Below are 14,013 nucleotides of genomic sequence, written 5' to 3' on the forward strand. Positions count from 1 at the left end.
GAAATAGTTAAAATAAGTGAAAACACAGATCCTCTGATACTTTTCACAATATACGTTTCCGCCTAAGGTCTGGCTGTTCCAATTCTGTTCCCTACTCTTACTCTTTAAATGTCACAAACCCCAAGCTTGGTCTCTTTTCTCTAAATGCAAAAGGTCCTGGCAGCGCTAGGGATAAGGGGATGAGTGAGTCAGTAGAGTGAAATGATTGTAGGGCTCAGGGCTGGGGGTGGAAGGTATGAGGAACAGGGCTTGGTAGGATCAGGCCAGGGGAAAGCTGTAGAGCAAGAACAGGGCACACATTCTAGGAATCCATCCAAAATAATCAAGAGGACAAGATCCAAAGGGCCAAGAAGGAGGAAGAGGTCCTTTGTCCATAACAAAGTTCCACTGAAAAGCCTGCTGGTCCTGGGGCACCTGGGTGGCTCAGTCGGTTAAGCATAATAACTCTTGGTTTTAGCTTAGGTCATGATCTTATGGTTTGGGAGTTCCAGCCCTGCTCCGCACTGACAGCCTGGAGCCTGCGTGGGATTCTCTCTCTCCCCTTCTCTCTGTCCCTCCCTCATTTGCGCACTCTCAGTCTCTCTCTCTCAAAATAGATAAAAAAATTTTTTAAATGCCCTAAAAAACCCCCCACAAACCATCAACTCATTCTTTAAAAAAGAAAAAAAAAAACCTGCTGGTCCTGAGGCACCTGGGTGACTCAAGTCAGTTGATGGACTCTTGATTTCAGCCTACATCATGAGCCAGCTCTGTGCTTAGAGTGGAACCTGCTTGGGATTCTGTCTCCCTCTGTCTCTGCCCTGCTCCTCTCTCTCTCTCTCCGCCACCCCCCAAATAAATAAACTTAAGGGAAATAAAAACCCAACAACTTGCGGGTCCTGCTAGAAGTTTTTTCCTCTCACATGGCTGGAAAGAGTGTAATTTTGATAACATAATACCCGTTTTCACTTCAATGTAGAATTTTTTGTTCTATTGTATTCTTAACTTTCTTCAGGCACAGAAGATCCTGAGCTGCAACAGCCATTTGCCAGGATATGGCATCTAGGGTAACGCATATGCGCTCTGTATTTTAGAAGTGGGGAGAGGGGATGACGTAAGTTTGGAAATGGACTGATGACATAGAGCAGCACAGAATAGCTTCACCTTTGGAGGCAATTAATTCCTGGTTATATTGATATTTATGCTAATCTGCTTTGAAAACTGATAAAAAATGCTTTCTGCTAAAGCTGGCAAAAATTGGAGCCATTATGTGATAAATTATTTTATTATACACAGAACTAAAACCATATGCAAAGCATTACTTCCTCTTAGGAATAAACAATGCAGAACAGCTATTGGCAGAGGGGAAGAAAAAATATCAGAGGAGCAAGGATGAAATGTGATACTTTATTATCAGAGAGACTATAAGAATTATAAAATAATTTAGTAGAAAACAGGTGGGAGAAGTGGTAGGTTCTCTTTACATTGCTAAACTAAGCCAGAAAATGTCCATTAGTCAATATTTCGTGATTGAAAAACAAGGCAGACTTTCAGTGGGGGGGAGGGCATTTTTTTAATCATATATTTGAACTAATTAAATCTTTTAAAGTAGAGAACATCACAGAGTAGTAGTACCACTGTCCCCAGGAAAAGCTGTCCCTCTCGGTCTCTAGATAGGAATGTAACGTAAATGTACAGAAGGTAACCTAAGCAATGCTAATGTGGTGCCAAACTTCTAATGAGACTTGTTTCCTTCTTATTTTTGTCTGAGTTTCAAAGGTTGCAAATTTATTCACAAAAAATCATAAGTATTCATGCATCTATACTCCTTTTTAAAAGAAACGTTATTAATTATTATGAGACCAGACACAAATTGGCAGGCCCCAAGAACTCGAGAGACACTGCATGTATGTACCTATGTAATAAATTATCTTATAGATAGCCTAGCCTGTTATTGTGAAACTCATCATGATCACAAGTAGAAAGATAATAGTAAGTTTCTAGCACTAAATGATGGAGCTGCTTCTTATCCACGCTCTGCACTTGCTTATCAACTGGTGACTCATGCAGTCAGTCTTACTTAATAACTGGCTTTGCAGAAGAATTCTAAGAATTCATAGTTAGAAAGTGTATAAAATGAGTGGAAATGTGCACATTCTTTTAATTATAGTTATAAATAGAAATAAGTGAGCCTGACACAAGACAGATTTAGGAATAGCACTACCTTTTGTTAGTAACATTCTGAAGTGTAACAGACAATGTCCTTTTTGTGAGAAAGAAGGAAATTGCTCACTTCTGGTATGCTTTTAGGCAATCAGGATGCATTTAACAAATTTTACCTTCCGGGACCCAAATGATATCTAATGGCTTAAAAAAAAGACTTTATATTATCAAAATATGGGTGATTTTTCCATTTAAAAATCTCTAATGTGTTCAGTTCAAATATTAAACCAAAAACTTTACAGAATTTAGGGCTGCATATGTAACATTATTTTAATACAACATCTCAAGTTAATGAATATGACTCCTTGATTTTATACACTTAAAAAATTTTAAATTTGACCTATGGAAAAAAAAACCCAAAATACAATTAATTAACACACAATATTTTATAATATTTCCCTAACTAGAGAATGTCAAGGAAAATGAACCTTCATAAATATAGAGACTATTGATTACCTGGTTTAAGAGATCTTCTACTTTCTTCTGCCATGAATCCCTGGCTGCATTTTTCTCTCTCTCTTTTAATTGCAAAAGTTGAGACATTGCTGACTTCTTATCCTCTTCATGTTGAAGTCTTAACTCTTCACGAAGTTTAGAACACTCTTGTCTAAAATAAAACAAATGCTTTTACTTCATAGAGAATTATTCCTCTCAGTAGTTGTAACACAATTGTTCACAGGTTTTCTATGTATTTAATTAATCCTCCTCAAAAGCCACCTCAGAATAAGAGTTAATAATGATTTTAGTCAGGCTTATAGGACTGTATTATAAGTTGGTAACTTACCCATGATCACTGATTTGTCAGTTATCAATTGCAGAACAGGTACTAGAATAAGATGTCTGACTTGAGGTTAGTATTTTATATTCAAGAAAATAAAATCAGAAAAAGTATTGAAGCAGAAAAAAAAGAATTCCAATTGCTCTGCATCTAAGCATAAAAAATTCATTAAAAATACTGTCCCTATGATTTTAACAATAAGTAATACAAGCCATACAACAGAAAAGCATCTTTGCACATCCATATTTTTTTTTTGAGAGAGAGACAGAATCGGAAGCAGGATCCAGGCTCTGAGTGACAGCACAGAGCCTGACGTGGGGCTCAAAACTCATGAACTGTGAGATCATGACCTGAGCAGAAGTCAGATGCGTACCTAAGGCACCCAGGTGCCCCTGCACATCTGTACTGATAAGATTACATCACAGAGTAAAAAAACGTACCTAAGGTTTTCAGTCCATTTTATTTCTAAGTCATGGGCCATTCTATCCACTCTGTGCTTCTCTTCCTCTTTCATGACAGCAAGTGTTTCTTCATGCTGTTGTCTTTCTTGTTCTAGCTCACCCTGAAAAATAAAAATTTTTCAATGAAAACAAGGGTTCAAAAGCAAAGTCATTGCTGGTTATTTCAAATAAGCAGGTGCTCGCATTATAACTTTTAAATTCTTACAGCACAATAACTGATAGTGCCATCTATAATAGTTACTCAAGATTTTCTGACAGTATATGGCACACATTTTATATTTTAAATGTCCTTGTGCAAACTAAGTTTTATCAAGGCTTATAATTTTACAAATCATTTTAAATAGCTTAAAGTTAGCATAATTAATCTCTTTTTAAATGTTTACTTACTTACTTAGAGAGAGAGCTGGGGAGGGACAGAGAGAGAGGGAGAACGAGAGAATCCCAAGCAAGCTCAGTGCTGTGAGCACAGAGCTGGATGCACGGCTCATACTCGCAAACTGTGAGATCATGACCTGAGCCAACATCAAGAGTCAGATGCATAACCAACTAAGCCACTTGGGTACCCCAGAAATCTTAACTTTCCATATCATGGGTATCTATTATCTTCATATATATACACATTACATAGATATATTCTTCAAATTCATTCATATTTATAATCAAAGTCTATTTAGTCAGAGCATTATAGGTATACTTCACTGACATGATTAAAATAATTATAAGACACGTGGGCTACTATTTTTATCATGTAACTTCAAAACAGTGATCCATGTGTTTAGTGTTACGGATATATATATGAAACCCCTGGAGAGTAGACACATCAAGTGGCTCTCTGGAGCCTGAGGCTAGACGTGACCTGTTTGGACGACACTGGCCACCACCAGTCCCTGCCAGCAGTGGAGCCGCTCTCTGGCTACAACAGATGACAGTGTTTCCTTCTGTTCTAGCAATGACCCCTTTCTGGATCAGCCACTACTAATAGCATGTGTTGTGACACTGCTGATGGGCATATCCAGATTAATGGGGGAGAAGCAAGTCAATGCCAAAACCACCATTCTGCACTGGTGATGGCTCATGGCAGTGAGTTCTGAAAACTAGACTCAGCCACCTTAGCCCACCGTACTTTCCACTAAGTATTCTTCTCTAGGAGCTATTAATTTTTCTACCACAGGCAGCACTAGATGGGGTAGAATTACTTAAGAAGTATTTCGTTAACTGAATGCAAAGTACTTTATCAGATATTAGTGGGGTAAGAAAAGAGGTAAAGAAAATACTTGCTTTTTTTTTTCACATCCATCCAGCTTATGGGATTGTCATAACCACACGGGGAGGTTATAGGTGAGGGAACAGGCTCAGCAAGATGGAGTAATGGCAGAAACTATAAGCTCCAAACTACAGATTTACAAATGATAAACTAATACTATCATTGTCATCAGCCTCTTACTTCTTGTTTCCCAACCGTGGTCTAAGATGTTTTAAGTGCAGAGAGTCAGGCCTTATCTGTGTCTGGACCCCTAACAGGTATCAACCAACAAGTTGACACATATTCAGGGATCAATATCCACTTTATGGTGGGTTCATTTATATAATACACAATAGAAACTCAGCAGGGAGGAGGGGAAAAACATCCAGAGAAAACACCTGCCATTAAGGAGCTTACCTAAAGTTGCAGTAAACTGTGATGCAGTATCTGTATTCTCTCAATTAAAATTGTCCAGCAGAACAAAAAAATGGACTGTTGCTAAGGTTTTGCTTACAATATTTAGTATATTCCACTACTTGATAGAAGAGCACTGTAAATATGAGCCAAGACCTTAGAGAAATGAAACTGATTCCATACTAAGCTAAAAAAATTAAATTTGAAATAATATTAATAAAAGGCAAGGTTTCCTGAGTGTTTACTATCTTACTATGCACTGTGCTATAAATGGTTTACCTCATTTAATTATTACAGTAGTGGTGTGAAGTGTATTATTACCTCTCACCACTCCTGCAATGTGCAGATGAGTAAATTGAGGCTTAGAAGAAGTAACTTGCCCAAAGTGACACATTAAGTGAGGATCAAGAAATCACACCAGCCAGTCTGACTTCAGAGCCCTCACTCAAAATCACCTCTCTGCATGAAAAGTAAGAACTCTTTGGATACTATACCCTTAGTTGTTATGGATTCTTTTCTCTACTTTCTGAGGCAATCTAAGTATTTGCTATGCTCCATGAGAATGGAAGGACCAGAGCCTTTCGAAATTTGTAGGTGACAGAGCATTATTTAGTAGCTACATGAAAGTTTGAATGCTTACCAGTAAAAGAATTGTGCGCCCTGATTGTTATGTGTTGAACTGTGATCCTAAAGACTTATGTGGAAATCCTAACCCCTGTACTTCAGAGTGTGACCTTATTTGGAAATAGGGTCAGTGAAGATGTAATTCATTAAAAGGAGTACATACTGGAGTACTAGTCCTATGTGATGGGTAGCCTCATAACATGTGAGGGGAAAACTAGGGGGGAGCCTGAGCGGCTCAGTTGGTTGAGCATCTGACTCTAGATTTTGGCTCAGGTCATGATCTCAGGATTGTGGAATTCAACCCCAAGTGAGGCTCCATGCTGAGTGTGGAGCCTGCTTAACATGCTCGCTCACTCGCTCTCTCTCTCTCTCCCCGCTCTCCCCCTCTGCTCCTTTCCCTTGCTTGCGTCCTTTCTCTAAAAATTAGAAAAAAGTAAGAAGCTGATGTGAAGACACAGGAAGAATGCCGCTAAATACCGAGGAGGAAACTAAAATGTAACACAAGCCAAGGAGGGCTGGGCCTACTAGGAGCCGAAAAAGGTGAGGAAGGACCTGCTTCTCTATGATGACCAGGAAGAACGGCCCTGAGAACACCTCAATTTTGGACTTTCAGCCTCCAGACTGTGAGAGGATCAATTCCTGTTGTTTTAAGCCACTAAGTTTTAGTGCTTTGCTAAGAAATCCCTACAAAACTAACACACTATATACAAAGTCTGTTTACAAGAAACTTTAAGCAAACTATTATTTTTACCTTGCTGATGTTTAGAGTATAGCAGGAGTATAAAATTACCTCAACATTTAATAGAGCTTCCTTGGTCTCCTTCAGCCTGCCTTTAGTCAAATCGAGCTCATTTTGAAGTCTTTCCTGGGAGTCCTGAAGACTAGCAATGAGTCCTTCTGCAGAGCCAAGACCTTGTTCACTTTTCCTTACCAGATCTTGGAGGCGACCAATCTGCAAGTAAATACAGGACTTTTAATATACTTCACAGTTATCCACTAGCAAACAGCCATGTTTGTTTTCTTAAAGTTTTTTCTTCAGTGGGAGTTTTACTGAATGGGTCTTTTTTGATGAACTTGTAAGAAGTACTTAAATAATCATGACAGCTTTCATCTGTTTGCTGCAAAGACCTCCATGTTTATGATTTCCCTTTTTTGTGACAACCATGTAAAGAGGTGGATAATTCAAGTCCCTGTTTTAACAAAGAGAATTCCTGGTTTTTATGAAAGGAAATGAAACAAGATTATTATATCAAAGTCAGAGGAAAAAGGGTATTTTTTTTTTAGATGAAAAAGTACTTTTAAAATTGCTCCTTAAAATTCAATCACTTATACTTCATTTGAACCCAGTTCTCCTACTATTTATAAAGTGACTGATTTAGGTCAATACTGACAAGCTGGTAAATATGAATTGGAACAAGTTGTGATTTCTTTGTTTCTATACAAAATCTGTCTCGTGAAATTGTTAAAGACTTGAATTTATATACTCTTAAAACTAGGAGCTAATGAGACTTTGTTTATTAGAAAGATCCATATCTTTGAGTTATGAGAACTAAAATCAATAAATGAAATACTTTAAATTATCTAGGAAACCGCTATGAAGTAAAAATCTCATTTTTATAAAACAGCCAAGCTGATCAAAACCCTATAGAAATGAAAACTGCTAATACTAAAATCACACCTGAACATTTCTCATTGTAACTACAGACATCATAAAGAAAATTATAAACATCCTCCTTCAACTTCCTTTCAAATGAGCACCCCATTTACTGTCCCCTTGCCATGCAGACGTTTATATACTGAACAATTCCGGTGATGGTAACATTTTATCTTGTTAGTATCTTCAAAAGGATACCAACTTCATATAATGAGCTAGGAGGCTTCCATTTTTTTCTGTACTCTGAAATATTTCCACAGTTAAGATTTACTTGTTTAAAAAATTTTTTAAGTTTATTTACTTTGAGGTGGGGGAGGATCAGAGAGGGAGGCAAAGAGAGAATGCCAAGCAGGCTCCGCACTGCAGTACGAGCACAATGAGGGACTTGATCCCACAAACCATGAGATCACAACCAGAGCCAAAGTCAAGCCTTGGACCCCTGGGGCACCTGGGGGGATCAGGTGGTTAAGCCTCCGACTTTGGCTCAGGTCATGATCTTGTAGATCATGTATTTGAACCCCGTGTCAGGCTCTGTGCTGACAGTTCAGAGCCTGGAGCTGGCTTTGGATTCTGTGTCTCCTTCTCTCTATGCCCCTACCCTACTTGCACTCTTGTCTCTCAAAAATGAATAAACATTAACAAAAAAAACCCCATAAAATAATAAAAAAATCAAAGACTTGGTCCTTTAACCAAATGAGGCAACCACCTAGGAGCCCCTCTGTTTCTTAAAAATTTTAAAGGAATTCATCCAAATCCTCTGGGCCTAGTGCCTCTCTAGATACATTATTTCATGGTTATAATGAGTTCGGCCAGGTTAATAAACTACTCTGAGTTGTTTCAGAAATTTAAAATTTTATACAAAGATATCTTTTTTCCTAATTTAAAAAATTAATAGAATATTTGCATATGATATTCATCCCATGTTTTAACATTTTTCTCTGTCCCCTTTCTCTAGTCAGTCTAGCTTATTTGTATCTTCTCTTACATTTTATGTTGATCCAGCTTGCCAAAAAATTGTTTCACAATCCAGATAATTTTCAATGAATAAGAATTACATCTACAAATGGAATACCTGAAAAAACTCACAGGGGCATCTGGATAGCTAGGTCAGATAAGTGTCTGACTCTTGGTTTCTGCTCAGGTCATGATCTTATAGTTTGTGAGATTGAGCCTCACAATGGGCTCTGTGCTGACAGTGTGGTGCCTGCTTGAGAGTCCCCCCGCCCCCCCGCTCAAATGCTCTCCCTCAAAAATAAATAAATAAATAAATAAATTACAAAAAAGAAAAAAACTTAGAATAGTATTGTAGTTATTACCATAAAGAATAGAGAGGATCTATTCAAGAAAATAAGTATATAATTAGAAATAATATGTTTAAATAGACAAAAACCTTAAAATGCTGCAGAATTAAACATTAGAAACAAATAATAACTTTCTATAGTTCACCAAGGCATTATAGCTTGCAAACTAATATGACCCCACTTACATTAATCTTCATACCCACATAGTCTTTTATCATTCTTACATTATTCTTACATCCGGCAAATTTACACCCACCTTTCAAAGACCACTTCCCATACCATATTTAAAAAATCTCCAATATCACATTCTCCAGAGCTTCTATGAACACTTATGGCAGAGAATCACTCCCTCCTCTGAACTTTAAAAATGCATGGTATTTATCACCAAGTTATAACAGCTACTTGAAACTATGAGTTCCTTGACATTTTGTCAAAGTATCCCTACCAGCTAGAAGATATCATGCAGTCAATAAATGTTTCCTGAATCATAAAATATAGGCAAATATTACATCACTGGACTGTAATTCTAACTTTTCTGGAGACCAATTTAGTAATAAATAACAAGACTTATAACATTATTCCTGTTCTTTGACCCAGTAATTTCATTGAGGGCAAGAGCTACACAAAAAGGAGATAATTGTTAAAAATGAACAAAAGTATTAATAGAACTGATAATTTACCCAATTACCAGTAAAAATGAGATGCTGATAAGTGGGGTTCAGAGAAGGCTTCTCTAATACCCCAGGCACCTCGGGGTTTCAGGGCTCATGGCTGAAACGTGCCTTGGTTGAACTGGCCTTAGCAAACTTGAACCCTGCTATTCTGGCCATGGCCTATCCATGATAATTCTTTCTCCTCAAGTAAGAGGTGTCAACGCCTTAGAATTATTACTATTTATAATAAAATATTCAAAACATTAAATGCTCAACAGAGAAAATGCTTAAGCAACTGTGGTAAAGATAATATAATGGAACATATGAATATTTTAAATGACTAACATGTAGACAAAATTAAATGTAATTATATGGAATAAAGTTTTATAAATCAAGTACACAAAGCATTTTGAATATAGATTGTAACCCTACTAAAATGAGCATATACATATTAAATACCATTAGAAAATCTGGAATTCTGAAAACATTCCTCATCTTCTTACTTTTTTTTTTGGTAAAATTGCTTAAGTTCATAAAGAGCAATACTCAAAACCTTAGCACCTACCAATCAAGGCCTTTGACAAGAAAATATTATAGATATTCCAGAACAGACTTCAGAAACTCAATCATTGTTCTCTAAATCATGGCAATTAATATCCTGTTTGTCTTCTATTGCCTAAATGCTAGTGTACCCACTACAGGAGCCAGAGAAATGAGTTATTTGTGTGTTGCAGTAGGCTGAATTCTAATGTGACCCCTCTCTGACTCTCACTTTCCCTGGGAACCTAGGCATATATTGGGATATGATGGGATATTGTTCCCATAACTGCACCATGTTATTTAGTAAAAGGGATCATGTAGACGTAATTAAGACCCTTAACTGTAGTTTACTTTAAGCTTATCCAAAAAGAGACTACTCTAGATTGGTCTGACATAATCGCGTAAGCCCTTAGGAGATAACAGAGAAATTCAAAGCCACAGAGGTTTTCCTGATAGCCTTAAACAAGTAAACCACTATGTTATGAGAGGAGGCACCCATGTAGCAAGGGCTTGAGGGGCTTTTAGAAGTAGAGAGCAATTTCTGGCCAACAGCTAGCAAGAAAACGGGGACCTCAGTTATACAGCCACAAAGAAATGAATTCTGACAACAAGCAGTAAGCTTAAAAAAGTATCCTGTGCCTCATATGGGACTCAAGCATGGCTATCACCTTGATTTCAGCTACCTGAGATCCTAAACAGAGGACCCAGCTAACCCACACTTGGACTCCTGACCCACAACACCACGAGGTAATAAACATGAGCTGTGTGAAGCCACTAGGTTTTTGGTAATCTGTTACACAGCAACAGAAAACTAATATTTTTATTACTATTAAAGTAAGTTGACTTAGTTTTCAATAATGAGTTTTATTTATTCAACAAATATTTCATTTGCAAATAATGATCTCCTATGTGTCAGGCTGTGATACAACATTTTATAATAAATAAATCCAAATGGTTTTTATTTTAACAAAATACTGAACTACGTATATGCTTAAAAATCTTATGTCCAGAAAAAAATCTACAACTTACATTAGAACATTTAAAAAGGCTGTAACAGATTTTTTTGACCAGTCTAGTACCTCAAAGGTGATCCAAAGTAACATTTGATAGGATAAGAGGATTATCCTCCACCTGAAATTTTAGACTCATTAGCTTCCCTTAATATCTTAATAATGATTTTGGCATTCATGAATTTATCACTGAAATCCATAGTTGAGTCAGTTGGGCATCTGACTCTTGATTCAGGCTCAGGCTGTGACCTGGCTGTTGAGGGATCAATCCAAGTGTTGGGCTCTGTGTTGAGCAGAGCCTGCATGGAAATTTCTCTTTCCCTCTTTCTTTTGCTCCCCCATGTGCACTCTCTCTCGCTGAAACCAAATAAACAAACTTTAAAACAAAGTAAAATAATAAATCAAATAAAATAAACTTCAGACTAGATAAAATGCAGCTATATGTGGTTGGCAAGAGGCACATGTAACCATGAGGATGTAGTAAAACAAAGGGGTCAGTAGATGGAAAAAGATATGTCAATAATATCAAACCAAAATAAAGCTGGTTATACAATATCAAATTACACAGCCTAAACTCAAAATCATGATTCATTAAGTAGCTAAAAAATATTTTATATTTATATGAACATAACAAAAATTCTAATATTTAAAGCAAAAATTGACAGAATATAAGAAATAAACAAAGCCAGCATCAAAGTATCAGTTTTTAGTAAATGATAGATGAGAAAAATAAAAGTCAAAAAGAACACAGAATATTTGGAACACAGAATATTTGAAGAAAATAACTTAAAATCTCATTTAATGAACTGGCATATAAGACTAAATTGAAAAACTGGACACACCCAGAATATTAAATTTCTTTCATGCATAACAGTACACTTAACAAGTTTCAAAAATTGCTTTCATACAATTTTTAACTATGATGCAATTAAAGTTAAAAAAAAAAAAAAAAAGCATGTCAGTCTCACACAATCTCCCAGAGAACAGAAAAGGAAATAAATCTTTCATTTTATAAGGTTAATAGAACATTGATTTCAAAACTTTCTTAGAAAAGGATGGTATAAAAAGGGAAAAGTACAAAGCAATATTACTTGAACCTAGGCTTAAAAAGCTCCCAAAATGAATATTAGTAAACTGAATCTAGTTATTATACAAAAAAGATATATATAATCTATTATGACAAACGGGCTGACTTTAGAAATCCCAAGTTAATTTAATATTAGAAAACTAACATAAAGTATCACATTAACAAATTAAAGAAAAAAGTATGATCTCAACAGACCCAGAAAAATCAACATCAACTTATTAGGAAACTAGAATTATAGGAGAATTTCCTAAACCTGATACAGAACATTTACAATATAAAAGTTTCGAGAAGCATTATAATTAACTGTAAAATGTTGACATCCTTCACTTTAAGAGCAGGAAACAAAACAAGAAAGCTTAATATCTCTAGGGATCTTATCCAGCAAAGGAGGAGCCACAAAAAAAAAAAAAAAAGAAAAAGAAAAAAAAAAAGAAAAAGAAGAAGAAGAAGTAGTCCAGGCTGAAGGAAAGGGCAGGTGCCTACAGAGGGATTAGCCAGTCAGATTCTTGAGGAGTGATTCTTTCTTAATTTTTTTAACTTAAATCCAAATTAGTTAACATATAGTGTAATAATTATTTCAGGAATAGAATTTAGTGATTCATCACGTACATGTAATACCCAGTGCTCATCCCAACAAATGCCCTCCCTCCATGAGGCCCCTTGTCCATTCAGCCCTTCCTCCATCCAACACCCTTCCAGGAACCCGCAGTTTATTCCCTGTATTTAAGAGTCTCCTATAATTTGTCTCCCTCTTTTAATATTATTTTTGCTTCCCTTTTTTTATATGCATCTGTTTTGTATATTAAATTCCACAAATGAATGTAATCATATGATATTTGCCTTTCTCTGACTTATTTCACTTAGCATAATACATGCTAGTTCTATCCACATTGTTACAAATGGTAAGATTCAATCTTTTGGATTACCAAGTAATATTCTATTGAATATATATACCAAACCTTCATCCATTCATCAGTTGATGGATATTTGGGCTATTTCCATACTTTGGCTATTGCTGATAGTGCTGCTATAAGCACTGGAGTGCATGTGCCCCTTCAATCAGCCTTTTTGTGTCATTTGGATAAATACCTAGTGCAATTGCTGGGTTGTAAAGTAATTCTACTCTTAATTTTTTAGGAACCTCCATACTGTTTTTCAGAGCATCTGCACCAGTTTGCATTCCCACCAGCAGTGCAAAAGGATTCCTCTTTCTCTATATTCTCACCAACATCTGTTGTTGCCTGAGTTGTTAATTTTAGCCATTCTGACAGGTGTGAAATGGTAGCTCATTGCGGTTTTGATAGATATTTCCCTGATGATGAGTGATGCTAAGCATTTTTTCATGTGTCTGTTAGCCATCTGGATGTCTTCTTTGGAAAAGTGTCTTTTCATGTCCTTTGCTCATTTCTTCACTGGATTTGGGTTTTTTTTTTTTTTTTTTTTTTGGTGTTTAGTTTGATAAGTTTTTATAGATTTAGGATCCTAACCCTTTATCTGATACATTATTTGCAAATACCTTCTCCCATTACGTTGGTTGCCTTTTAGTTTTGCTTATAGTTTGCTTTGGTTTCCTTCACTGTGCAGAAGCTTTTTATCTTGATAAGATCCCTACTGTTCATTTTTGATATTGTTTCCCTTGCCTCCAGAGACATGTTGGGTAAAAAGTTGCTGGTAGAATTCTCCTGAAAAGCCATCTGGCCTTGGACTCTTCCTGTTGGAAGGCTTTTGAGTACTGACTGATTCAATTTCTTTACTGGTTATGGGTCTGCTCAAAATACTCTCTTATTATTGTTTGTATTTCTGCAGTGTTGTTTGTAATCTATTCTTTCATTTGTGATTATATTTGGGTACTTTCCTTTTTCTTTTTGATCAATCTGAATAGGGGTTTATCAATTTTGTTAATTCTTTCAAAGAATTAGCTCCTGGTCTTATTGACCTGTTCTACTGTTTTCTTGATTTTGATATCATTGATTTCTGCTCTAATCTTGATTATTTCCCTTCTTCTGATGGTTTTGGGCTTTATTTGCTTTTTTTTCCCCAGCTCTT

At 36.2% G+C, this 14,013-nt stretch overlaps 1 protein-coding gene and 1 long non-coding RNA gene across 5 annotated transcripts in view; one reads left to right on the top strand and one right to left on the bottom strand.

The window, feature by feature from the left end:
- The window catches only part of FAM184A (family with sequence similarity 184 member A), a 119,609-nt gene that overhangs the window by 41,162 nt on the left and 64,434 nt on the right, over positions 1-14,013 (bottom strand). For all 4 annotated transcript variants that reach the window (XM_029945379.1, XM_029945376.1, XM_029945378.1 and 1 more), the window contains exons 7-9: positions 6,513-6,674; positions 3,421-3,542; positions 2,659-2,809 (exon numbers count right to left, since the gene is read on the bottom strand). In XM_029945379.1, coding sequence (XP_029801239.1) covers positions 2,659-2,809; positions 3,421-3,542; positions 6,513-6,674 — 435 coding nt within the window. The remainder of the gene's footprint in view (positions 1-2,658; positions 2,810-3,420; positions 3,543-6,512; positions 6,675-14,013) is intronic.
- LOC115296899 lies at positions 5,469-10,633 on the top strand. Its single transcript, XR_003911125.1, has 4 exons — positions 5,469-5,568; positions 6,150-6,262; positions 6,549-6,680; positions 10,550-10,633. It is a non-coding gene; the product is annotated as an uncharacterized LOC115296899 (long non-coding RNA).

Source organism: Suricata suricatta, chromosome 7 (genome assembly GCF_006229205.1).
Source record: "Suricata suricatta isolate VVHF042 chromosome 7, meerkat_22Aug2017_6uvM2_HiC, whole genome shotgun sequence".
NCBI lineage: Eukaryota > Metazoa > Chordata > Mammalia > Carnivora > Herpestidae > Suricata > Suricata suricatta.